Genomic DNA, 26,180 nt, shown 5'->3' on the forward strand with positions numbered 1-26,180 from the left:
TACAGCAAACAGTGAAGGTTCAGTAGAGAAAGCCGGTTGGGTAATACCAAGTATGCAGCGAAGGAGGCGGGGTTACATTACTAGATGATTAAACATGCAACTATTTTGCTGGCAATAATTGAAATAATTAAAGAAAATCAACAAGCTATTTATTCAAGATAATTCATAATTTTATATACGGGAATGATGAAATTATATTGGCTGGATCTGATTATTGGGGGGTCATGACCCCCGTAACCCCCCTGGAAATTACGCGCCTGGTCCTGAGGTCAAATCCACCATCTTTGTTTCAGTGCTTCATGTTCTCCCGTGTTTGTGTGCGTCCTCTCCGGTACTCCGGCTTCCTCCCACAGTCCAAACACATGCAGTTAGTGGGGTCAGGTTAACTGTGAGTGGTTGTGTCTCTCTGTGTTATTCCACCTTAATAAATGACTTCCTGTTAGCATTAAGTGCTTCTGTAGGACTGATGTCATTTTCATGGTTGGATCATTTAAATGAAGCTGGACTCAGATGCAGTAAATAAGTTGATTGATCATTAATGAATAAAGCTGGTCAAATCCATCACGTGGACACATGTGATTGTGTAGTATTGATCCCAATGCTGGTATTAGTCCTGGATCAATAACACTGGATGGATGCGTTCAGCATGGAGCCCCTGAGCTGTGTTACAGACAAACATGAAACTGACAGGTCTGTGTCATTCACAGTCTGTAACACTTCTAAACAACAGAGGCTGACCCAAGTGCCTCAGAGCCAGGCACGCTCACATCACAGCTCTCTAAAGAAGTTTCAAAATAAGAGCTGAAAGCTGTGTTTGCTTGTGTTAGCTTATTATTGTGGAGACTAACATTCAGTGATCATGTGTTCAGACTCATAATGATTACTCTCATAAATCCTGATCTTTGTATTTACTGTGTGTTGGATCAATAACTGAGATTCATCGTATCACACAGCTGTGCTGCTGCTGCTGGTGATGTCAGCACATCTGGAACAATACGAGGTATCTGCTACCAGACTGAGCAGGACGTGAGACCTGTGGACTGTTTAAAGCTGTCCCTCCACAGGTCACTCAGACCTGATCCACACCTCAGTGAGATTCTCTGACTTCCTCAGTAGAGACAGAAACCATTCAGATCTGGGACGATCAGCTGACTGATGATGTCACACAGACTGTTGAACATGCAGAGGAGCTGGTTGTGAACTGAGCTTCCGAGAAACACAACATACTGATATTCATTGTGAAGCTTTGAGTGGCAAAAGACAGAAAACAACATGTGGATCCTGGAATAATGGGAGCTTCCATCTTTAAAGGACTTAAGAGGAAGACGTTTACAAGGAATCATTTAGAAGAGTTTCAAACATCAACTGATTGAATCCATGAATGTGAAAACGTGTTTGTGAGTGAAAGAGACAGACATGTACAGACTGAACTATCTGTTCAACAGTCAGAGTGTTTCTCTAACAGGAGACACTCTTTACACTCAGCACAGGGACACTGAGGAACCAGGAGACCAAAGAAACCCAAACCCAGGATAAAGAGTTTGAGTGAATGTGGTGTTGAAGGTGTGGAGGTGGATCAGAGTGTCAGAGGAGACTCTGTAGAAGGACAGAGTGCCAGCAGGACAGTCCACATACACTGCTGCTCTGTTAGAGACAGAGGAGGAGGAGGAGGAGATGAATGTTTCTCTGTTATTGTGCCAGACAGTATGAGGACCATAATCAGAGCAGATCAGACTCCAGGACTGATCATTGTGTCCAAACCCACAGTCTTTACTGTCTCCTTTCCTTCTGATTCTTCTGTAACTCACTGATATATAAACGCCTGCTCTCCACTCAACCTCCCAGTAACAGCGACCAGTCAGACCATTTCTACACAGCAGCTGAGTCCAACCATCAAATCTGTCTGGATGATCAGGATATGACTGAACCTCATCCACATGTGTCACCTTCCTGTTGTTGTCAGACAGTTGGAGGTATCTTTGTACTGTGTTTGTGTCGACTGTGAGTTGACAGGAATCTGATGGAGAGAACAAACACAATCCAGCTGCAGTTATTGATCCATCATCTGTTCATTGATTGACACTTTGATGATGACTCCTGACATGATGAAGATGGTTGAATGTGTGCTGCTTTGTTTTCATGAATCCCATTAAAAACACACTTACACTTCCTCAGACCTGGTCTCAACCATCGGACTCCAGCAGGCTCCACCCTGAAAGGAGGAGGGGTCAGAGCAGTCAGCATGCACACATGGACATTACATGGCTCTCATACACACACAGTTAGACACTGATAAAGGAACAGTCCAACATTTTCACAGATACACTTCAATCCATACGTGGATCAAACTGCTGATGATTTGGACTGATCCTGATCTGTCAGTACACCACTGTATTGAATGAAATATAACTGATTCAAACTGTGACCTTCATTATATTTATATTCCTCTTCCGTTTAGCTGGAAAGGACACCTCCCTGCCTTTGCTGCCAGCTGTTTTCTCCTCTAGGTGTCAGTATGGTTACTGTACATGACCCCCGAAATCATGAAGCAGAGCTCATATAAGCATGGTAATTCAACAGCTCCTCTGAAACAGCCAATGAAAGTTAAGGATTTGAGTCATGTGAATATTATCATTTGATTGGTTTGAATCTTCTGCTGCTTTCCCTTCATTTTTAACGATGTGAGTAGCTACTGCTAATACTCTTTTCCCATGTGTTCTAACAAGGTGAGCAACTAATGCTAAGTAGGCTGCTTCACTCCGCTCTGGAGTTTTTCTGACCATGTCTGACAAACTCTACATTCACAGCTGAATCAACAATAAATGTGTTCTCAACTACATATTTTTCTGTTTTTGTTCTCAAACAACAAAATGAGAATGAAATATTGATTTTAACACAGCCCATAAACAGCATTAGCTTATCAGAGTTTGTCAGTATTTAAGCTTCCATTTCCAAATGTTAGCTGCTCCTGTCTGCCTCTTTGTCACACACACAGACTGAAATGATTCACAGCCTTGTTTTATCCTTCTGTCAGTATCACTGACTGTCACTGTGACTGTGGACATACAGCATGGGAAACATACACATGGCTGACACTTTATTAGGTTCACTTGTTTATGAGCCATCTCCCTTCAACTTTTTTAGCCGATCTGTTTACCTCCAACTTTTTATCAGCAGCGAGCCACAGACAGAGCCCAGCAGTAGCAACAATCCCACCACAACCTCTCCAGAAATGACATAGTCTAGTTATAATTTCATTTCCATACATAACAGACTGGATGTTATCAGCACACAGAAATCACAATAACTTGTGCATTAAAACATGTTAGTGGATTATCCACCGATAAATTAGTAGATTTTGGATGTGTTAACAGATGACAGATTAGGCCTGGGTCTGTAACCAGGAACAGCTCATTCATTTCCATCATTTCAGTCGGCTAATAAAAAACACACCTTATCTCCTTATGCACTGAGTTTTCCTTATCTCTGGCTCTAACAGTCTTAGTGGCTTCCTTCCCTGGTTTCACGGTTCTTTCCAGCTTCCTGATATATTCTATTATGGAAGAGCAGCAGAGCATCCTCTAACTGCTTCATCATGATGTAACCAGTGTTGGGACTAACGCGTTATTAAGTAACGCGTTACAGTAACTATGTTATTATTGTGGTAACGAGCACGGTAACTAGTTATTATGCCAAAACCAGGAACGCGTTACTCGTTACTGGGATTTAGATAGGCTCGTTATTCGTTACTTCGTGTGGTGGATATCGCGGAGCTTCCACAGATTCAATAACATTAGCAAGTGGTGGAGGCCAGCAGGTGGATGAAGGAAAAGGGAGGCAGGAGGAGAGACCCGAAGAAGCCACCGGTCCGAATGTCAGGTGAACTGAACTTCAGGTAAGAAGTTATGACCTGCAGTCTATCTGAGTCAGATATAAACCAAGTTTAGGTGGAGTTTATTTTCGGTATGCTGACATTTTCGTACTGCGTGCTAGCTAGCATGACGGAGTTTCTATACAGCTGTGTGGGTGCTATGTTACTGATGCTGAACTTTATTTTGTTCATACGGTTAATTATTAGAGTTGCCAACTGTTGCATCCCGTAAAAAACAGAATCGTCTCGTATTCAGAGAAAATATTACACATTTCATATTGAGGTGAAAAGGAACACAGTTTGTCCCATAATTCAGCTACAATGAAAAAGACACAAAGCTGGATTTATTCTGTGTCTTTGCTGCACAGCTGCCTCTTCTTCTCTCATTCTCTCATTCTTTCCCCTCCCTCTCCTGTTGCTACTTCAATCATGAAACTGATCTCCTATTTCTCTTGTCTCTCTTGTTTGTTTATCGCCCACTTTGCGCCAGAAAGAGGAAACCAGCGGATGTCGCGTTAAACAACAGCAGCACGTTTGATCAGCTGTTGTTAGAATTTATTTAATATTAATTTCTAGTATCAGCTGATGTTTGCTGGAGCCACAGCTGTAAAAGCTGCTGGTCATGATATCTGTTTGGTTATCTGGTGAGAGGGAAACATGCAGATGAAACCAGGAGATGTCCTTACTGAATCATCAGAGCTGAACAGGTGATGTAGAAACAGGTTTACCTTTTAGGTGACATGAATGAGTTGAAGGGAAGTTATGAACTGTTTCTGAGAGACAAATAACACCAGGATCCTTTTTTTTTTTTAATGTAGCTGACAGCTGGTAACTGTGCAGGGCGGGTCAAGGAAAGTGTTGCCAGGGGTCCATGTAGGGCATTAACAGGGAAAGGGGGGCACAAGGAAATAATTTTCTTTCTTATTCTCATTTAAAATGTCTAGCTTTTAAAAAAATAATTATCTGAGTCTTACAACAAACAAACAATTGATAGATTGATACATATATACTAGGGGTGGGCGATATAAATGATATACGATAGAAACGATATAGATTTGGCCAACGATAGAGATTTTGACTATATCACTCTATCGCGATAGCGCATGTTGATGATGTCATCAAGCTGCGCCTGTTTTGGTCGGAAGTATTGCAGCGGCTACAACCATTATCATCTGTAAATTATGTTCTCCTGACTGAATTTAGGCCCGTGTATAGCATCCTGCTATGCGATTGCATTTGTCCCTGACCACCAGAATCCCTCATGTTAACTTTTATCGAGTGGAAAAAATGTTGCTGTTCATCCACCAGCTTCACTTTGCTAATGTTATGCTAACATAGCTGTGTCGCTAGCAATCACGTAGCACAACATTATATACCAGGTAGTCCAACTTCGGTAACCCTGCAAACGCCACTGCTGTATAGTTTTCTGTCTTCATTTATGTTGGGAGTGATAGCAGAGCTGTACGTTTGAATTAGTTTCAAAAATCTCTCAGTCAGAACATGGTATGAAATATTTAGGTATAAACTAGCGAGCTAACTTCCTGTTAACTTCTAACTCCGTTAAATTTAATAAATTCTGTTTTCATGGATGCATGGATGTTAAACTTAATTGTTACACCCGATAAAGCTGATGATTTTATTAAAGATGAAAGAATTTAGACTGTTTAACTGTCAGTGTTCGTTTGACTTTGGGACCTGAAGGGGACGGAGTTTTGGACCCAGATTACTCCTTACTACGGCAGCTGTAATGCTCTGACAATCCATCAAGCAGTCCATCAGCAGGCTTAACAAAGTTGTACTAAAACATTTTTTAACAGATTTCTACACGCCAAAATCGGTTCAAGGTCAGTGAGCACAACAAGAATTCATACATAAGGCACACTCTCAATTTTTGAGAAAATTAAAGGATTTTAAGTGTGCCTTATAGTTTGGAAAATACGTTATACAGAAGAAAAGAATATATCGTGACATATATCGTTATCGCACATGCTTCAAATTATATCGTGATATGAATTTTAGGCCATATCGCCCAGCCCTAATATATACCATCAAAACAGTGTTTATTTTCATTCAAAGGCTTTATGATTTTTCCTATAATGGTGGGCCGGTCTCTAGTCAAAATGCCCAGGACGATTTTTTTGTCCCAGTCCAGCTCTGTATGCACTTGCAGCTGCACTTGTGGCAAGTAAGCAAGCTAGAAGACTGACAATCTTGCTGGGTATCCAGTTACAGAAGCAACACATTAACAAGAGAATTCTGAGTAGAGAATTCCAAAGTTAATTTCCCTAGTAACAAGTTACTCTGAAACTAACGAGTAACTTGAAGTAACTGAGTTACTTTTGATAGAAGTAACTAGTAATGTAACTAAGTTACTAATTTAAAGTAACTTACCCAACACTGGATGTAACACACCTGATCCTTCCCAGGTGAAGTCATTTTTATGCATTTAAGAGCTGCTTTGAATTCAAACATTACAAACTGAACATTAGAACCATCCTCTTCTCCAGGATTTTCCTGATTTAACATTTCAGTATGATTAATTTTTGTTCTCTCACATCTAACTTCATCACTTCAATTATTCCCACTGTGGATTTGATCAAGTTGTTTGGCCAGCATCTCTACATTTTCCCAATCCATACTTCCTGTCGCTCATTAATACTATTAATACTGGAAACTGCTGTTGAAGCCTGATGGTGACACTTTATGGTGAAGAAGTTAATTGCAGTAACAGGACTGGTTGGCTTATGATGCACTGGACATTTCCATCAGTGCGTTTATGAAGCCACTGTAAGTAATAACAGGTTTATTGCAAGGGCTGTTAATGTGTGTTGAGAGGAGTTGTTGTTGAAGCTAACAGTATCATTATCATAGTAATTGTTTAATAGGTATTAGGGCTGTTCGATATAACGATATATATCGGATGACGATAGAAAAACGTCTATCGTTTCATTTTACGCTATCGTTTGTTTCGTGGTGTCGCAAAATAAACTGTTTACGGCAATATTTTTTCATCATTTTGATGGTCACTGTAGTGGCTATATTAATTTCTTAAAGTTCTCTCTTTCTCTTATATTTAATATAACCACACTACTGACGGACAAGCGCTTGTTTTTTATGCGTTGTCGTTAGCAACAACGACGGTAAAACCACGGCGTGTCCGCTTGTTTATTTTCCACATAAACCTTTCACAATAAAGCTCAAGATCCTGTTGAGGCTTTTCAAAATAAAACGAGTCACGTGAAAGATGCAGAGTATTAACGGATGAGAAGCAAAAAAGAGCCGCCAGGTGCTAAAAAATAAACCTTAGACTCAAACGTTAGAACAGACTTTTCTCCGCAGCACGCTGTGTAAATACTCACAAAGAAAACGGCGGCCGTTACAACTTACGTCTAAAAATGTATAGTTCCATGCATCAGTTAAAACACTCGACTCCAGGTACACGACGCCCAGCTGGAAACACTTCACGCAAGTCGAGATGCCCGAGATTCACAGAATTTACAGGAAATGTTACATTTTTGTAATTTATATCGTTATATCGACGATAGATGTCTTAATATCGGGATATGAGATTTTGGTCATATCGCACAGCCCTAATAGGTATTATGTAAACTACACATATATTTATATTTCTCTCGTGGGAGAATCAAAAGTGCTTTGTTTTCTCTGCTCACAGACAGCACAGATACACGCATGTATATACAGCCCACTTCCAGCTCTGCATGTGCTCCTTCTGCTCCATTTCTATAGAGAATAAACAACTTAACATAATCATTCTCCATTGTTTCCAACTCAACCAGCTGCATTTAATGAAGGAGTTTGAATTTACCTTAAGACAACTGCCGTTGTTTCTGCATTCATATTCTTAACTAGGGATGGGTATCGTTTAGGTTTTATCCGATAGCAGTACCAAACCGGTACTTTTAAAATGGTGCCAGTGCTTAAACGGTGCTCGAACCGGTGCTTAAAGAATGGAGAACACAAAGTTTGTCCAAAAAACTCTCATGTTCAGCTGTTTTTTTGTAAAAAGATAACAACGTTAGCCTTTTCTGCAGCTATAGGGGATTTATGGTATCACTCTTGGCTGGAAGCAATGCTTAATCGATGGAAAAAACACAAACGTTGTCCAAAAACCTCTCATCTTTAACTGTTTTCCACTTTTTCTTTGGTCATTTTAGCCTTTTTGGCCAGGGTGAAGGGAGTATCTGCCATCAAACAAGAAGACAGCCGCATTTAACTACGACGGTGTTTGCTAGTTCACCTTACATGCATTAATTTAATAACGTGGTTATAATAATAATAATGGATTTATATAGCGCTTTTCAAGGCACCCAAAGCGAACCGGCGACCTTCCGGTTACAGATGCGCTTCCCAACCCCCTGAGCCACGGTCGCTGCTGCTTCCATCATCACGGCAGGGTTAGGGGGCCAGGACTCTACTCTTCGGGTTTTTGGGGGATGTTGCTAACTCCGGGTCCGATAACAGGCACCACACCCGCAGTAGATGTGCACGGTGTGAGGTCTTGCAGCAAGCTATCAAATACGGCGCATTTCTCGGCTTTTAACAAAACGCTATACGTCGCCAGCTGTTTCATCAGATTCGAGGTGTTACCTCCTTTGACAGTATCACAGTATCACCTTAAAGCACTTGTTGCAGGCTGCTGAGTTTGCATCTTTTGCTGTGAAGTACAGCCAGACTTTTGACCACTTCGCCTCGGTCGTTTTTAATCTGTAGCTCTGCTCTAAAAGAATGTACGTACCTGGGCCCGCCTACTAGGCTTGCAAAGGTAAAATGATTGGCTAGAGTCTGACATCTGACATGTATGGCATCTCAGGAAAAAAAAGCACCGAAATGTGCGCTGCGCTCAGATACCAGTTGGAGAATCAACATGGCGCCTGTGTTCGGCTTGGCCACTGTTGCTGCTCCATGTTTTCGATTAATGTATTTTATGTATTTCTGTTTTATATTACTGTGAAGCACTTTGTGGTTTTTATCCTGTGAAAGGTGCTATATAAATAAATTGATTTGATTTGATTAGACGCACTTTCCAGAAAGCAGCAACATTTTTTCTGCCCCACTTTTCAAATTGTGCATTTTACTTCAGCTTAATGTGTGTGCTGTTTTGTTTTTATACAGGACGTATAAAAAAATGTCTGACATTCAAAAATCCTACCAGAGGCTGGACAAAGCTGAACTGAAAGACAGCACAGGCAATAAATCAGAGCAGCACAGATCTTAAGCACACGGTCCATAGAGGCTGGGGTCTACCACTCCAGGTGTAGGCCGTGTAAAGATGTCCTTTTACTCCTAGCGTACTTACACTGATTATCCATCCAGACTAAATCTATAGTCTCCATCTATCTGACTCTGACTTTGTGGACAGTAAGTCCCCTGAAAAAGTTTCACTTGTGCCGTTTCGGTGTAAATTACTGGTTTATTTGAACAATTTCACCTCTGTCAGTGCGCCCCAGGGTGGCTGTGGCTACAATGTAGCTTGCCATCACCAGTGTGTGAATGTGTGTGTGAATGTGTGGATGACTGGTTGTGTTAAGCGCTTTGGGGTCCTCAGGGACTAGTAAAGCGCTATACAAATACAGGCCATTTACCATTCACCACTTAAATTACTGGTTTATTTGAACAATTTCATCAGCTAAACCATAAATACTCCAAAACAATTTCTTTGTGATTCAGTGTGATTTTGCATTTTGTAATATTAGCATGTCAAACTACATTCTTTACACAGATGAGAAATGAAGTGTATTTAATAATAAAAGTTATCTCTGCGAGACAAAGTTAGTGTTTCATTCAGGTCTGTATCTGGGTAGTCTCATACACATGCAATGCTCATATTTGCTGTTTTGTTTGTCACTCAGACCTCATTCCTGACAAGGGCAGCAATTTCATTTAAAGCTACATTCACTGATACAGGCTGCTCCAACCAGGAGGATACACACATGATTCAGGGAAAAATCAGATTAATATTTTTGTGCTGAAACTTGAACATATATGTTCTCTTAGAGAAATATTGAGAGGTGTCACAGTAGTAAAATACAGGACCTTTGGGTTAGATATAAGGTCATTTGACAAATCATGTCTGTTGTAAATAAGTAAGCCATTTATCGACCTGACTCAGTTTTTAAGTCATCATCAGACAAGACTGAATACTGACCTGAGAATTCCCAGTGTACACTTTGGACTTTCCACTGCAGAAAATAGAAGCTTCAGTCCTGAATCCTCCAGGTTGTTGTTACCCAAGTCCAACTCTCTCAGAGTAGAGGACTGGGAGCTCAGCATGGAGGACAGAGTTTCACAGCTTCTGTCTGACAGGTTACATCCACACAGTCTGAAAAAATGATGATAAGAAGACATGAAACACTTGTGTTAAAGTATATTCATGGTGCCATGAGGAGCTACTACAGTCATTGCCAAAAGTTTTGAAAATGATACAAATATTAGTTTTCACAAAGTTTGCTTTTAAACTGCTTTTAGATCTTTGTTTCAGTTGTTTCTGTGATGTACTGAAATATAGGCTTTTATCGATATATTACATGACATTTATGCAAAGAGTCAGTATTTGCAGTGTTGGCCCTTCTTTTTCAGGACCTCTGCAATTCAACTGGGCATGCTCTCAAACAACTTCTGGGCCAAATCCTGACTGATAGCAACCCATTCTGTCATAATCACTTCTTAGAGTTTGTCAGAATTAGTGGGTTTTTGTTTGTCCACCCACTGCAAGTTCTCAATGGGGGAGTTTCCAGGCAATGGACCCAAAATTTCAACGTTTTGGTCCCCGAGCCACTTAGTTATCACTTTTGCCTTATAGCACGGTGCTCCATCGTGCTGGAAAATGCATTGTTCTTCACCAAACTGTTGTTGGATTGTTGGAAGAAGTTCCTGTTGGAGGGTGTTTTGGTACCATTTTTTATTCAAGGCTATTCTAAGGAGCTTGGAAGGAAAAGCGTCTGGACTTCTTTAAGTTGCTTGAAGATGTTTCACCTCTCATCCGAGAAGCTTCTTCAGTTCTAAGGGTCAAATGGTGGAGAGTCCCAGATTTAAACCCAGTGGGAGTTTCCCCCCAAAGAGGGACAAAGGACCCCCTGATTATTGTTACGTTCCCATAACTGTTGCACCACCAAAACTGTAGGCTTTCCACCTACCAAACCCCATAGGAACGGTTAGGCATTTCCTGTGGAAGCTGCCAACCCCATCTCAGTGGGTTCACAACATTGCCAGAGAGTGGCCGCAGACCCTCAAAACAATGTCTTATGTGATAGCCAGGGCTTTTTTGAGCCATCACATGTGGAGAACACAGCAGGCAGTCAGAAGACCTTACTGCAACAGTTTTCAGACGATTGCTTAGGTCACGGGTACAGGCATGTTTGTTAGTCAGGGGTGCGGGTCTGAGTGGTGGTGTTATACATGATCTGTCCACCTGCAGGTCATTTTGAGGAACTGGGACATTGTCAACCAGCAGCAGCTCAGGGCTAGTTGACCCCTTACACTGACTACATGACACTACTGAGCAATTATGCTCCCAGTGTAGCCTTTTACTAGGCCTGGCAACCTTGTCGGTTTGAGAACCCTGACTGACTTTCCTCAACGCAGGCCCTTTTTGCTTTGAGTGAGCATTCTGTTTGAGTTTCAGCTTCAAACAGTTAGCAACAAGGTGTCCAGGCTTGTGGCAGTAAAAACACAGCTTTGTTTTGGGTCTCAAAACCACAACTGCAGTAGCTTTGTTAGCTGGCCCACTTTTACCTCTCCCAGAGGTACTACGGCACAGAGGGATATCGTGTCCTGCAGCCTTGGCTTTATGAGTCAGCTTAAACTCATCTGCCAAGGTGGCAGCTTGCTGTAAAGTGGACACCCTCTGTTCACTTAAATAACAAGCTATAGACTCAGGAATAGAGCTTCTAAAATCCTCCACAAGAATTAGCTCACATAACGAACTCAGATCATTAGCATGGCTTGCAGAGCACCACCTATCGAAAAGCTTTTTCTTCTCTCTTGCAAAGTCAAGGTAAGATTGACCCTGTGTCACTTCTAGACCTCGAAAATGCTGCCTATAGGCTTCCGGTATGAGCTCATGGGCTTGGAGGACAGCACTTTTAAGCTTTTCATAAACTAAGCAGTCCTCCATAGACAAACCAGAACAAACCTCCTGAGCCTTACCTGACAATTTACATAGTAACATCACGCACCATATGTCTTGAGGCCATTGCAGTGCAGTCGCTATGCGTTCAAATGCAATAAAGAAGCTATGAACACTGGACTCACAGAAAACTGGAAGCAGGTGGATGTTATTGCTCACAAACGAGCTTCTAGACACCTGTGCATTGATAGCTGTATCATCCATTCTAGCGGCGGAGAAGGCTTAACAAACACACCCTAATTAAGACACTACCACACCCCCTGCCAACTCACTCAGAGACTGAACAATTAACCAATTAATGGAAAACTACACAACGTACTTTAACTGACCAACTTACCTCTTACAGCATACACACTAAACAAACACAACTTACCCAGTTCCTAAGCACACCAAACTAAACCTACCTATCTTCTGGAGCGTGCTGGGCTCGAGGCGACTTGAAAGGCAGAACTTCAGCGACCGGAGCCCTGAATTGCCTACCCCCAACAGGGAACTAATCCCCACCCAGGATTACTCCAAAAATAAGAAAGGCAAAACAACAAAAGAGTGCCCGATGGAAGAACTTAATAAGCTCAGCTGGACACTCACCTAACTTGGTGAGGTTGGGAATCTCTAAAGGTGACAAAAAGCAAGATAATCAAAAACCCATACCAACTCAAAACACCCTTTTCAACAATCAACAATCCCGGACGAGCCCCCACTTGTTACGTCCCCCCCCCCCCAGAGGGGTCTAGGCGGTGAGGGGAAGTAACAAAAAGTTTCCGGGTCAGAAAAAAGAGTCAAGGAGTCAGAAGGGTTAAATTAAATAGTTTTATTAAAGTAGCTCAACTAAAAGAGACGGACAAGCCGCTATCACCATTTAAAAGAAACAAACGAAACTCAGGCGTTTGTCAATAAAGTACAAAGTAAGTCAAAAAGAGAGAGCAGCTCACTAGCTGGAAACCACCAAAAACACAGCTCACTAGCTGCAATCACACAAACACACAGCTCACTAGCTGCAACCACACAGCTCACTAGCTGCAACCACACAGCTCACTAGCTGCAACCACACTAATGGCACACTGGCCTAGAGCTCACCTTTCCCTGGGCTTAAATACTTTAAATTACTCATGTCGGTCAGCTGTGTAAAAGGGAAAGGTGGCACCTCAGGCAGAAGAGGTGGTGGGACACGCCCACACAGGCACCTTCAGGAGGAGGCCCTGCTAGGGCCGTAACATTATCCTCTACCTAATCACATGAGCCAAGATAGGAAAAGTGGGCGTGGGTCCCAATCAGCCAGGGTTTCGGGTGAGCTCATTGTTAAACCTGGCCCCACCCTATCATGTGATTTCCTGAGGTCAGATGGCCCAGGATGTGAGTGGGCGTTAAGGCGTCTGGGAAGGGATCTCAAAACTGGATTATAGATGGCAGACAACTGGTGTCGTAAACCACCGCCTCTGTTCAAAGATGGTCGCTCACAGTGGACGTAAATGGCTTCTTTCACTCCTCTTTCAAATCATCTGTCCTCTCTGTCCAAAATGTGAACGTTGGCATCCTCGAAAGAGTGACCTTTGTCCTTTAGATGCAGATGAACTGCTGAGTCTTGTCCCGTGGAGGTGGCTCTTCTATGTTGTGCCATGCGCTTGTGAAGTGGCTGTTTGGTCTCTCCGATGTAGAGGTCTGGGAATTCCTCGCTGCACTGTACAGCATACACCACATTGTTAAGTCTGTGTTTTGGAGTTTTGTCTTTCGGGTGAACCAGTTTCTGCCTGAGTGTGTTGCTGGGTCGGAAGTACACTGGGATGTCGTGTTTGGAGAAAACTCTCCTGAGTTTCTCTGATACACCGGCTACATAGGGGATGACAATGTTGTTGCGTCTGTCTTTCTTATCCTCCCTCGCTGGTGTCTGATTTTCTTTTCTGTGCATCTTTGCTGACTTTATAAACGCCCAATTAGGATAGCCACATGTTTTAAGTGCTTCCTTTACATGTGTGTGTTCCTTCTTTTTCCCTTCAGGCTTAGAGGGAACATGTTCTGCCCGGTGGTGTAGGGTCCTAATTACTCCAAGTTTGTGTTCCAGAGAGTGATGGGAGTCAAAGAGGAGGTACTGGTCCGTGTGTGTGGGCTTCCAGTAAACTTCAATGTTGAGGTTGCCATTTTCTTCAATGTGCACAGCGCAGTCCAGGAAAGGCAAACAGTTGTCCTTTGTGTCTTCCCTGGTGAACTTGATGTTTTTATCCACAGCGTTAATGTGCGCAGTGAAGCATTCCACTTCTTGCGTTTTGATTTTGACCCAGGTGTCGTCTACATATCTGTACCAGTGGCTCGGTACTCTCCCTTTAAAAGAGCCAAGAGCCTTTCTTTCCACTTCCTCCATGTAAAGGTTGGCTACAATAGGTGACACGGGGGAGCCCATGGCACAGCCATGTTTTTGTCTGTAGAAACCCTCGTTGTACTTGAAATATGTAGTGGTGAGGCAGAGGTCTAACAGTGTGCAAATCTGATCGTAGGGCTGCACGATTTTGCATAAAATGAGAATCGCGATTTTTTTGCTTAGAATTGAGATCACGATTCTCTCACGATTTTCTTTTCCAATATAAATATTTATTGCACTTATTAACTGCACATCAACTTCGTAACAGTTGAAACTGAACATAAAAACAATAAATAAACATAAAAACAATAAATGCCTCACATTTTGTCGTTGCCGCAAAATGTTGTACTGCTTGAAATTCCGTCTCCACCGTTGCTCGACACTGCGTGTACCTGTGCAGGTAGTGCAACAATAGAAAATTAGTTGCGGGACGGCACTGTGTCTAGGGTGTTGATCATTTTCCTAAATCCCTCGTTTTGCACAGTGTTGATATATCTTTGGTCAGGTGATAAGTAATAGCCTCCGTAATTTCTTTGTGCCTGCGGGAGTTCGACGTGTATAGGGAAGCGCTGTATAAGGTTCCCGTTATGGATGTTTGGGTGGTTGACCGGGACGAATTTTCTCCTGTCACTTTCTCGTCATCCCTGACGAGTTCTCCGTTGTTTTTCCTGCCAATTTGAGCATCACGGCACAACTTCTGTATCACCTGGTATAAGGCTCCGCCCCTGTCATTTGTTGAGCAGGAAGAGGGAGCGCTTGTTTTCATGCAGATTACGTCCCGGTTCAAAAAGCGGTACAATCGTCGTCGTCGTCTTTTTTTCTTTTTTTTTTAAATCGTTGTCATTTAGAAATGTGATCGCACATAAGTATGAATCGAGATCGCGATTTTCTAACGATTAATCGTGCAGCCCTATCTGATCGGGTGTGAAGTTGGTCCTGTCTTCCAAGGAGCTGTCTTCTTGTAGTCGTTTTCTGACAGTCTCCACTGCCTCCGTAGTGGGTATGCAAGTGAAGAGGGAGACTACATCAAAGGACACCATGGTTTCATCTGGGTCCAGGGTAAGTTTCTGGACCTTGTCTGTGAAGTCGGTGGAGTTCTTGATGTGGTGTGGGGTGTTCCCCACCAGAGGTGCAAGGATGGTAGCAAGGTGTTTCGAGATGTTGTAGGTGGCTGAATTTATGCTACTGACAATGGGTCTGAGAGGGATACCTTCCTTGTGGATCTTAGCAAGTCCGTAAATGCAGGGTATGGCATCTCCTGGGTAAAGGCGGTGATATGTAAGGCGGTCGATGATTTTGTCCCTTTCAAGGTCTCGAAGGCAAGCCATAACTTTCTTTTTGTAGCTGCTTGTGGGGTCTCGCTTTAAGGCTTCGTAGGTATTGTTGTCACTGAGGAGAGTAGTGATCTTTATGTGGTAATCCGTTGTGTTTAGGACCACGGTGCACCTTCCCTTATCTGCTGGTAATATAGTGATGTTGTGGTCTTTGCTCAGGGAAGTGACGGCCTTCTTTTCTTGTAAAGTGAGGTTAGACGGAGGGACTTTGGCACTGGAGAGGGTGGCTGAGACTTTCATCCTGATCTGTTCTGCTTCTGCCTGTGATGATTTGTTGATCCGTATGGCGGTTTCTGTGGCTGTGATGAGGTCCACTATGGGCAACTGTTGCGGAACAATGGCAAAATTGAGTCCTTTGGCTAATACGTTCTTTTCAGGTTCAATAAGATTCCAGTCTGAAAAGTTCTTCACCCATTTTTCCTGACTGTCCTCAGGTGTATGTTCTTCTCTGAGTTGTGTAGATTCAGACTGAGGAGTAAGTGTTTTTGAAAGCAAGGTGTGGAATTTCCTGTGTCGGAAATTCCACACCTCAGGAAATCACATGATAGGGTGGGGCCAGGTTTCACAATGAGCTCACCTGAAACCCTGGCTGATTAGGTCCCACGCCCACTTTCACACCTTGGCTCATGTGATTAGGTAGAGGATCATCAGGGGGTCCTTTGTCCCTCTTTGGGGGGAAACTCCCACTGGGTTTAAATCTGGGACTCTCCACCATTTGACCCTTAGAACTGAAGAAGCTTCTCGGATGAGAGGTGAAACGTCTTCAAGCAACTTAAAGAACTCCAGACGCTTTTCTTTCCAAGCTCCTTAGACTACGATGACCTGGATGACTGAGAACCTTCACAGACATATTCAAGGCTATGTTTTTGGGCAAAATTGTGAGTGAGCCCACTCTATTGGATGAGAAGCAAACCCACACATGAATGGTCTCAGGATGCTTTACTGTTGGCATGACACAGGACTGATGGTAGCGCTCACCTTTTCTTCTACGGACAAGCCTTTTTCCAGATGCCCCAAACAATCGGAAAGAGGCTTCACTGGACAATATGACTTTGCCCCAGTCCTGAGAAAGTCCATTCCCTGATGTTGGTTTTGGAGAGAAGTGGCTTCTTTGCTACCCTTCTTGACACCAGGCCATCTTCCAAAAGTCTTTGCCTCACTGTGGGTGCAGATGCGCTCACACCTGCCTGCTGCTATTCCTGAGCAAGCTCTGCACTGGTGGCACTCGGATCCCGCAGCTGAATCCTCCTTAGGAGACAATCCTGGCACTTGCCGGAATTTCTTGGACGCCCTGAAGCCTTCTTAACAAGAATTGAACCTCTTTCCTTGAAGTTTTTGATGATCCTATAAATTATTAATTTAGGTGCAATCTTAGTAGCCACAATATCCTTGCCTGTGAAGCCATTTTTATGCAACGCAATGATGGCTGCACATGTTTCTTTGCAGGTCACCATGGTTAACAATGGAAGAACAATGATTTCAAGCATCACCCTCCTTTTAACATGTCAAGTCTGCCATTCTAACCCAATCAGCCTGACATAATGATCTCCAGCCTGAGTTAACAACCATTACTGAAATGATTCAGCAGGTCCTTTAATGAAAGCAATGAAATGGAGTGGAAACGTTTTTTGGGATTAAGTTAATTTTCATGGCAAAGAAGGACTATGCAATTCATCTGATCACTTCATAACATTCTGGAGTATATGCAAATTGCTATTATTAAAACTTATGCAGCAACTTTTCCAATTTCCAATATTTATGTGATTCTCAAAACTTTTGGCCACGACTGTACATTTACAATATTTCAACACTGTTTCAGGACATGCTGGAATTCTTATTGCCTTATGTTACAAAAGACAAATGTGGCAGTTTACTGTGACTTGGATGGATTCATTTAAAAAAAATACATTCACACAAGCTCAATGTTACTTTTTTTCAAATGAAATTGATTAAATGATGAAAAAAAAATGATATTGCTTGATCTAACCTCAGTGTTTCCAGTTTGCAGTATTGACTCTTCATCCCAGCAGACAGAAGCTTCACTCCTGAATCCTGCAGGTTGTTGTTACCCAGGTCCAACTCTGTCAGACCAGAGGATTGGGAGCTCAGGACTGAGGACAGAGCTTCACAGCTTCTGTCTGAGAGGTTACAACCACTCAGTCTGAAATCAAGGGGGAAGGGAGACAAGATCAACAAAACAAATCAGAGCTTTATTGCTTTTTGTTGTTTTTAAGCAGAAATCAGTGAGGTGCTGGTAGATTCTGTTCTTTTGGTTTATTACCCAACAACACACACATACACTAATATTTGTGACTTTTGTAATAGTAGCATTTACAATGCAAAGCAACAGCGATCACAGATTGAAGGGGCCTGAATAAAACTACAATGCAGTGATTTTAAGATGACCTGTTCTTTCAATTTCCAATTTCTCATACTGAATCTTGGTGCACCTCCCCCCATGAAAATGAAGTGGTACTGAATTGCAGTTAGTGATGTGTGATACCACTGATTTCTTTTCTGATCCAATACAAAGTAAAATTCATGCTGGTATCTGCGATACTGATGAAAACTATTATTTTAGAATCAATACAAGAAATCATAAGAAAATATGATGTTTTGTATAACATAAAAAGCCTGAATTTTAAAACATTCAATTAATAATCAAAAACAGATGTGACTGAAAATAATAAAGCTGAGAAACATTTTATGGCCATTGCTACGGGCCATTCGATCCTTTTACAACCACTGCAAGAGCTTGGTTGGCATAGCCGGCAATAAGTTGGATAGTAACAAGTCCGGTGGGTAATGGGCTCCACCAGGGCTGCCCTTTGTCATTGATTCTGTTCATAATTTTTATGGATTTTTATGGAGTACTCCGTGAGGCTCCAGACTACGGTGGCCGTAATGCTCCAACAATCCATCAAGTGGTGCAGCTCCATAGCTTACCAAAGTCGTAGTAAAACATTTTTTGACAGATTGCTGAGCGCCATGTACCACATAAAATTGGTTCGCGGTCAGTAAGCACAACCAGAATTCATACATAAGGCGCACTGTCAACTTTTGAGAAAATTAAAGGATTTTAGGCCATGCAGCTGCATGTCGTTAGCGCGGTTAGCTCACTAACATGTTGACGCTGTTCAGCCCCATACACGGGGTGATCCGTGGTAACTCGTTAACGGAGATTTGTCGTGTCCATCTTGTCGTTCCCTGCAGGTGAAGCTATGGGGAAGGGGGAGTTGTATTCAGTGAAGGAGAGGCGAGGCCGAGTAACGTTGCATATAGACAAAAGTGGACGAAAGAAAGGCAAATTGCGACTCCACAAGTATATTTATAATGTAACATATACTATATCGATATGAATGATATTGTCACATCTTATATCTTGTATGAAAATATATCGATATTTTTAAAAAACTCAATATATCGCCCGGTCATCAATGGACATACATTTGCAGACATACAGATTTTAATGTTCTGTTCTTAGAGTGTAATTAGAGTGTTTGATGTGGGTTCATGGATCAAAACATTTTAAGCTCCTTAAGTGTTTAAAGGCTGTATCAAAAGTTCATTCAAGTTCAAATATTGTGGTCAAAAGTTCTCCTTTTTTTTTTGCACTATACAACTACGTAGGCTCATGGTTTTAGGACGTGGATTACATTTTAAAACTAAAGCTTTGATCACATATGTACTTACAGAGCTTTGTTGGAGGCTTTGACCACTGGCAGCAGCCTCAGAAGAGCCTCCTCTGAAGCAGAATATTTCTTCAGGTCAAACACATCCAGATCTTTTTCTGATGACAGTAAGATGAAGACCAGAGCTGACCACTGAGCAGGAGACAGTTTATCTGTGGAGAGACTTCCTGATCTCAGGGCCTGTTGGATCTCCTCCACTAGAGAACGATCATTCAGTTCATTCAGACAGTGGAACAGATTGATGCTTTTCTCTGCAGACAGATTCTTACTAAGCTTCTTCTTGATGTACTGGACTGTTTCCTGACTGGTCTGTGAGCTACTTCCTGTCTGTGTCAGCAGACCTCGTAGGAGACTCTGATTGGTCTGCAGTGAAAGACCCAGGAGGAAGCGGAGGAACAAGTCCAGGTGTCCATTTGGACTCTGTAAGGCCTTGTTCACAGCACTCTGGAGGACAAACTCTTTTTTTCTTAAAAAGCTAGACCGCTTGGAGGTTGTTTGTTGTTCTTCCAGCAGATTTTTTCCAGAGTTGATGAAGGTCAGATGGACATGAAGAGCAGCCAGAAACTCCTGAACACTCAGATGGATGAAGCAGAACACCTTGTCCTGGTACAGTCCTCTCTCCTCTTTAAAGATCTGTGTGAACACTCCTGAGTACACTGAGGCTGCTCTGATATCGATGCCACACTCTGTCAGGTCTGATTCATAGAAGATCAGGTTTCCTTTCTGCAGCTGATCAAAAGCCAGTTTTCCCAGAGACTCAATCATCTTCCTGCTCTCTGGACTCCAGTGTGGATCTGTCTCAGCTCCTCCATCATATTTGACCTTCTTCACTTTGGCCTGAACCACCAGGAAGTGGATGTACATCTCAGTCAGGGTCTTGGGCAGCTGTCCTCCCTCTCTGGTTTCCAGCACATCCTCCAGAACTGTAGCAGTGATCCAGCAGAAGACTGGGATGTGACACATGATGTGGAGGCTTCTTGATGTCTTGATGTGGGAGATGATCCTGCTGGCCTGCTGCTCATCTCTGAATCTCTTCCTGAAGTACTCCTCCTTCTGTGGATCAGTGAACCCTCTGACCTCTGTCACCATGCCAACACAGTCAGGAGGGATCTGATTGGCTGCTGCAGGTCGTGTGGTTATCCAGAGGTGAGCAGAGGGAAGCAGTTTCCCCCTGATGAGGTTTATCAGCAGCACATCCACTGAGGTGGACTTTCTAGGGTCAGTCAGGATTGTAGTTTTGTGGAAGTCCAGAGGAAGTCGACACTCATCCAGACCATCAAAGATGAACACAACCTGGAAGTCTTCAAGGCTGCAGATTCCTGCTTCTTTGGTTTCAGCAAAGAAGTGATGAACAAGTTCCACCAAGCTGAACTTTTCCTCTTTCAGCACATTCAGCTCTCTGAAAGTGAATGGAAATATGAACTGGATGTCCTGGTTGGCTTTGTCTTCAGCCCAGTCCAGGCTGTATTTCTGTGTTAAGACCGTTTTCCCAATGCCAGCCACTCCCTTTGTCAGCACTGTTCTGATTGGTTCATCTCTTCCAGGTGAGGCTTTAAAGATGTCTTCTTGTCTGATCGTTGTTTCTGGTCTGTGTGGTTTCCTGGATGCTGTTTCAATCTGTCTGACCTCATGTTCATCATTGACCTCTGCAGTCCCTCCCTCTGTGATGTAGAGCTCTGTGTAGATCTGATTCAGAAGGGTTGGGTTTCCTGCTTTAGCGATGCCCTCAAACACACACTGGAACTTCTTCTTCAGGGCAGATTTAAGGTTACGATGACAAACTGCAGCTTGAAGTTCTGAATAAAGGAACAATATCTTTTTTTTTTATAAATGCCATACAAAAACTTTTTTGAATACATGTTGATAAATTTCTTCACAGTTAGTAAGTGTTGCACTTATTACCAACATCTTAAATCTTTAGATAAATCCTCTTACTGCTCTGCAGACGGTCAGCCAGCTCTTCCTGCTTCATTCTCCTCAAGAAGACCAGTGTGATCTTCACAAATGCCTCTCTGCTGCTGCTCTTCTGCTCATCATCCTCACTCTGACTCTCTAAGCATTCTGGGTAATCTGGACTCAGAACCTTCTGGATTTTCTTCAGCTCGTTCTTCACAAAAGTGATGATGTTGTCCTCCAGCAGCTGGAACAGAATACTTTATGAATGAGCCAATCAGACTGAAATCATGGAGCCAAACATCAGATCCATGTTGGACACACTGACACTGGTCTACAAAGAGCAGCATGGAGATGACTGTGAACAGAATAGATGTAACAGTAGTTGTTGTACATGTACAGACCATAAATATGGAGTCCAGCTGTGTTTGATGCTGCTGGGCAGACTGACCACTGGGAACCTCTGAGCTCTGCTGGTCCACACTGTGGAGGAACCATGAAGGATTAGTTCAAGCACAGGATAAAGATCCAGTAGTTTCTGCTCAAATAACTGATTCAAGTCTATCCAGTTTTAAACTCTCAGATTTTGAACATATCAGTAATTTTCAGTCTGTTTTTATGGACGTCCTTTCAGTGATGTCAGGGATGATTTTGAAGAAGCTCACAAGAAACTTTGAGACTTCATTAAACTGAACCATCAGCAGATCACTGCTCCAAAACCAGAACATGATCCGAGGTCTCCCTCCACCACCAGAACACCAGCTTTACTAATGTGGTAGATCAGTGTAGTACAGATCAATAACTGATGAGTCATTTTATCAAAATCACTGAGTGCTTCACATCTTACCCTCTGATGTTTCTGTAGACATTTTGCATATTTAATGAATGTCTGACAGTTTTACATTCATTCTATGAATACAGTGGAAATGTTGTGTTATACTCTCCGTGTGTTTTCCAGCATCATAAATTCTTAAGTTCAGAAAATTAGATTCTTTTTTCACAGCTGAAAAACAACAACATTTATTCTCTATTGAAATCTGCATTGTCCACTCCAAAGGTGACAATCTGAAGGTAACATCTGGTTTTGTTCCCTGTGATTAAATCTGAGCATCAGTATGGTGGGATTTATCCACTACATCCACACCACTGTGGTTCAGTGTTGTCCTGATGGAGTAACAGCAGCCAGTATGATCCAGGCTTTAGCTGCTGGGTCTGTGTGTGACCTCTCAGACTGTTTAACAGATCAGACACAAAGAGAATCAGAGCAGCTCTTTAAAGACAAACATGAACCTACTCAGGTCACACTTTCCCCACAGATATGAGCATCACTGTCCTCAAACAGCAAATGACCAAGTCGAACATTTGGATCTTTTCTCTTTCATTGTTTTCTTTTTAATGAATCTTTGTAACAATCTGAGGATGTTTCAGGTCAGATTTATCCAGGAAACACAAACATGTAAAGGAGTCATCACAGCTCTCTGACCTCGTTGCTCCAGGTTCACCACTGAAGACTGGATTTTCAGGTTTGGACCGGTCACTCCTCACAGACGGACAGCTGGATCCTGTGGACTCTGCTCTGTCCTCCTCTTCCTCCATCATCATCTTCAGTCAGTCTGAGAGGTAAACCACAAACACTCAGTGAGTTCACATTAACAGGAGTAACTGGGTTACAGTCTGTTGTGGAAAATTTAACAATAACCAGCACACCCAGTGAGCTTGAATTGAAGTGGGTTTAATAAACACATTGCAGCCGAGAGATATAATCTCTCCAGCGTGTCCTGGGTCTGCCCCGGGGCCTCCTCCCGGTGGGACATGCCCGGAACACCGAGGCATCCTTGTCAGATGCCCGAACCATCTCAACTGACTCCTTTCGATGTGGAGGAGCAGCGGCTCTACTCTGAGCCCCTCCCGGATGGCCGAACTTCTCACCCTATCTCTAAGGGAGAGGCCAGCCACCCTTCGGAGGAAGCTCATTTCTGCCGCTTGTATCCGCGATCTCGTTCTTTCGGTCACTACCCACAGCTCGTGGCCATAGGTGAAGGTAGGGACATAGATCGACCGGTAAATTGAGAGCTTCGCTTTTACACTCAGCTCCCTCTTCACCACGATGGACCGGTGCAGCGTCCGCATCACTGCAGCCGCAGCACCAATCCGTCTGTCGATCTCCGGCTCCCTTCTCCCGTCACTCGCGAACAAGACCCCGAGATACTTGAAGATCTTCCACTTGGGGCAGGAACTCATCCCCGACCCGGAGTGGGCACTCCACCCTTTTCCGGCTGAGAACCATGGCCTCAGATTTGGAGGTCCTGATCCTCATTCCTGCTGCTTCACACTCGGCTGCGAACCGTTCCAGTGTGAGCTGGAGGCCCTCACCCGATGAAGCCAACAGAACCACATCATCCGCAAAAAGCAGAGATGAGCCTAGAAATCCTGTCCATAAAAATTATGAACAGAACCGGTGACAAAGGGCAGCCCTGGCGGAGCCCATCACCCACCAGGAACGAGTCCGACTTATTACCGGCAATGCGAACCAAGCTCTTGCAACGGTTGTACAGGGATCGAATGGCCCGTAGCAATGGGCCAGACACCCCATACTCCCGCAACACCTCCCACAGGACACCCCGAGGGACACGGTCGAATGCCTTCTCCAAATCCACAAAACACATGTAGACTGGTTGGGCAAACTCCCATGCACCCTCAAGTATCCTCGAGAGGCTAAAGAGCTGGTCCAGTGTTCCGCGACCAGGACGAAAACCGCATTGTTCCTCCTGTATGCGAGGTTCGACTAGCGGACGAACTCTCCTTTCCAGCACCCTGGCATAGACTTTCCCAGGGAGGCTGAGGAGTGTGATTCCCCTGTAATTGGAACACACCCTCCGGTCTCCCTTCTTAAAGATGGGGACCACCCCCCCGGTCTGCCAGTCCAGGGGTACTGCCCCTGATCTCCACGCAACATTGCAGAGGCGTGTCAACCAGGACAGCCCTACAACGTCCAGAGCCTTCAGGAACTCGGGGCGGACCTCATCAACACCAGGGGCTCTGCCACCAAGGAGTTGTTTAACTGCCTCAGTGACCTCGCCCCCGGAAATTGGCGGGTCATTCCCCTCATCCCCAGACTCTGCTTCCTCCTCAGAAGACGTGTCAGCGGGATTAAGGAGGTCCTCGAAGTATTCCTTCCACCGCCCGACAATTTTCTCAGTCGACGTCAGCAGCGCTCCGCCAGCACTATACACAGTGCAGGTAGAGCACTGCTTTCCCCTCCTGAGACGTCTGACAGTTTGCCAGAATCTCTTCGAGGCAGTCCGAAAGTCTTTTTCCATGGCCTCTCCGAACTCCTCCCACACCCGAGTCTTTGCTTCAGCCACTGCCCGAGCCGCATTGCGCTTGGCCTGTCGATACCTGTCAGCTGCCTCCGGAGTCCCACAGGCTAACCAAGCCCGATAGGACTCTTTCTTCAGCCGGGTGGCTCCCTTCACCTCTGGTGTCCACCATTTGGTTCGGGGATTACCACCACGGCAGGCACCAACCACCTTGCGGCCGCAGCTCAGTGCAGCAGCTTCGGCGATGGAGACGCTGAACATGGTCCATTCGGACTCAATGTCCCCAGTCTCCCTCGGAATGCTGTTGAAGCTCTGCCGGAGGTGTACGTTGAAGATCTCGCGGACTGGGGCCTCTGCTAGACGTTCCCAGCACACCCTCACTACGCGTTTAGGTGCACCAGGTCTGTCCAGCGTCCTCCCCCGCCCCCTGATCCAACTCACCACCAGGTGGTGATCAGTTGACAGCTCAGCCCCTCTCTTTACCCGAGTGTCCAGAACATATGGTCGCAGGTCTGGTGATACGATTACAAAATCGATCATCGACCTGCGGCCTAGAGCGTCCTGGTGCCACGTGCACTTATGAACACTCTTATGTTCGAACAAGGTGTTCGTTATGGCCAAACTGTGGTTTGCACAGAAGTCCAATAACAAAACACCACTCGGGTTCAGATCAGGGAGGCCGTTCCTCCCAATCACGCCCCTCCAGGTCTCGCTGTCGTTACCCACGTGAGCATTGCAGTCTCCCAGCAGGACAAGAGAGTCTCCAGGTGGGGCACCTTCCAGCACCCCCCCCAGGGACTCTAAGAAGGCCATGTCCCTATTTCCAGTCTTGGCAGCCGGGGATCAGTCTGCCAGGGCCTCTGCTCCTGGCCGCCACCCGGCACACAATGCGCCCGACCCCTATGGCGCCTCCTGCGGGTGGTGGGTCTGCGGGAGGCCCCATGGACTAAGGCCCGGCCACCAGACGCTCGCCCTCGGGCACCCTCCCCGGGCCTGGCTCCAGGGCGGGGCCCCGGTAACCCTATCCCGGGCAGGGTAAACTGTTCCCTCGATGTTCTCTTCATAAGGGTCTTCTGAATCGCTCTTTGTCTGGTCCCTCACCCAGGACCAATTTGCCATGGGAGACCCTACCAGGGGGCAAAAGCTCCCAGACAACATAGCCCCTGGGATCCCTGGGACACACAAACCCCTCCACCACGATAAGGTAGCGATTCCCGGAGAGGCCAGCAGCATGTAGCCAACGCATCTACAGTTAAGATCTTGTTTAATTAAGCTGTTTTAATCATTTTCAACGTGTTCGTATTTTAACCGTTGAAATAGAAACGACTGTTTACCGGAGATGGGAGTTCCGGCGTTTTTCCGTTGGCTCAGCCGAAAATATCCGTCAATTATTGTGCACTGTGTGGAGGAAAAGGGGAAGGAGTGTAATGGAGTTCGTATTCCTGTTGATTAATACATGAGAAAAGAAATCTGCCACCAAAAGTCGCTGACCTCTGACCTGTCCTGTAACCTAGAAACCAGGCCAGTATGTCTGTAGGTTCTCAGTCATCCGGGTCATGTGATCTAAAGAG

The 26,180-nt window shown here is 44.2% G+C and overlaps 1 protein-coding gene across 1 annotated transcript; it reads right to left on the reverse strand.

Moving 5' to 3' along the window:
* Positions 1-1,481: 1,481 nt before the first annotated feature.
* Positions 1,482-26,180, reverse strand: LOC109197059 (NACHT, LRR and PYD domains-containing protein 3-like). Its single transcript, XM_019352128.1, has 9 exons — positions 26,101-26,180; positions 22,773-22,902; positions 21,694-21,772; positions 21,332-21,536; positions 19,398-21,192; positions 17,692-17,865; positions 10,038-10,211; positions 2,166-2,212; positions 1,482-2,017 (listed from the first exon to the last, which is right to left on the reverse strand). Exons 2-9 carry the CDS (start codon positions 22,889-22,891, stop codon positions 1,482-1,484), a joined length of 3,129 nt encoding a protein of 1,042 aa, XP_019207673.1. The 5' UTR covers positions 22,892-22,902; positions 26,101-26,180.

Source organism: Oreochromis niloticus, unplaced genomic scaffold, assembly GCF_001858045.2.
Source record: "Oreochromis niloticus isolate F11D_XX unplaced genomic scaffold, O_niloticus_UMD_NMBU tig00000768_pilon, whole genome shotgun sequence".
Taxonomy (NCBI): Eukaryota; Metazoa; Chordata; class Actinopteri; order Cichliformes; family Cichlidae; genus Oreochromis; species Oreochromis niloticus.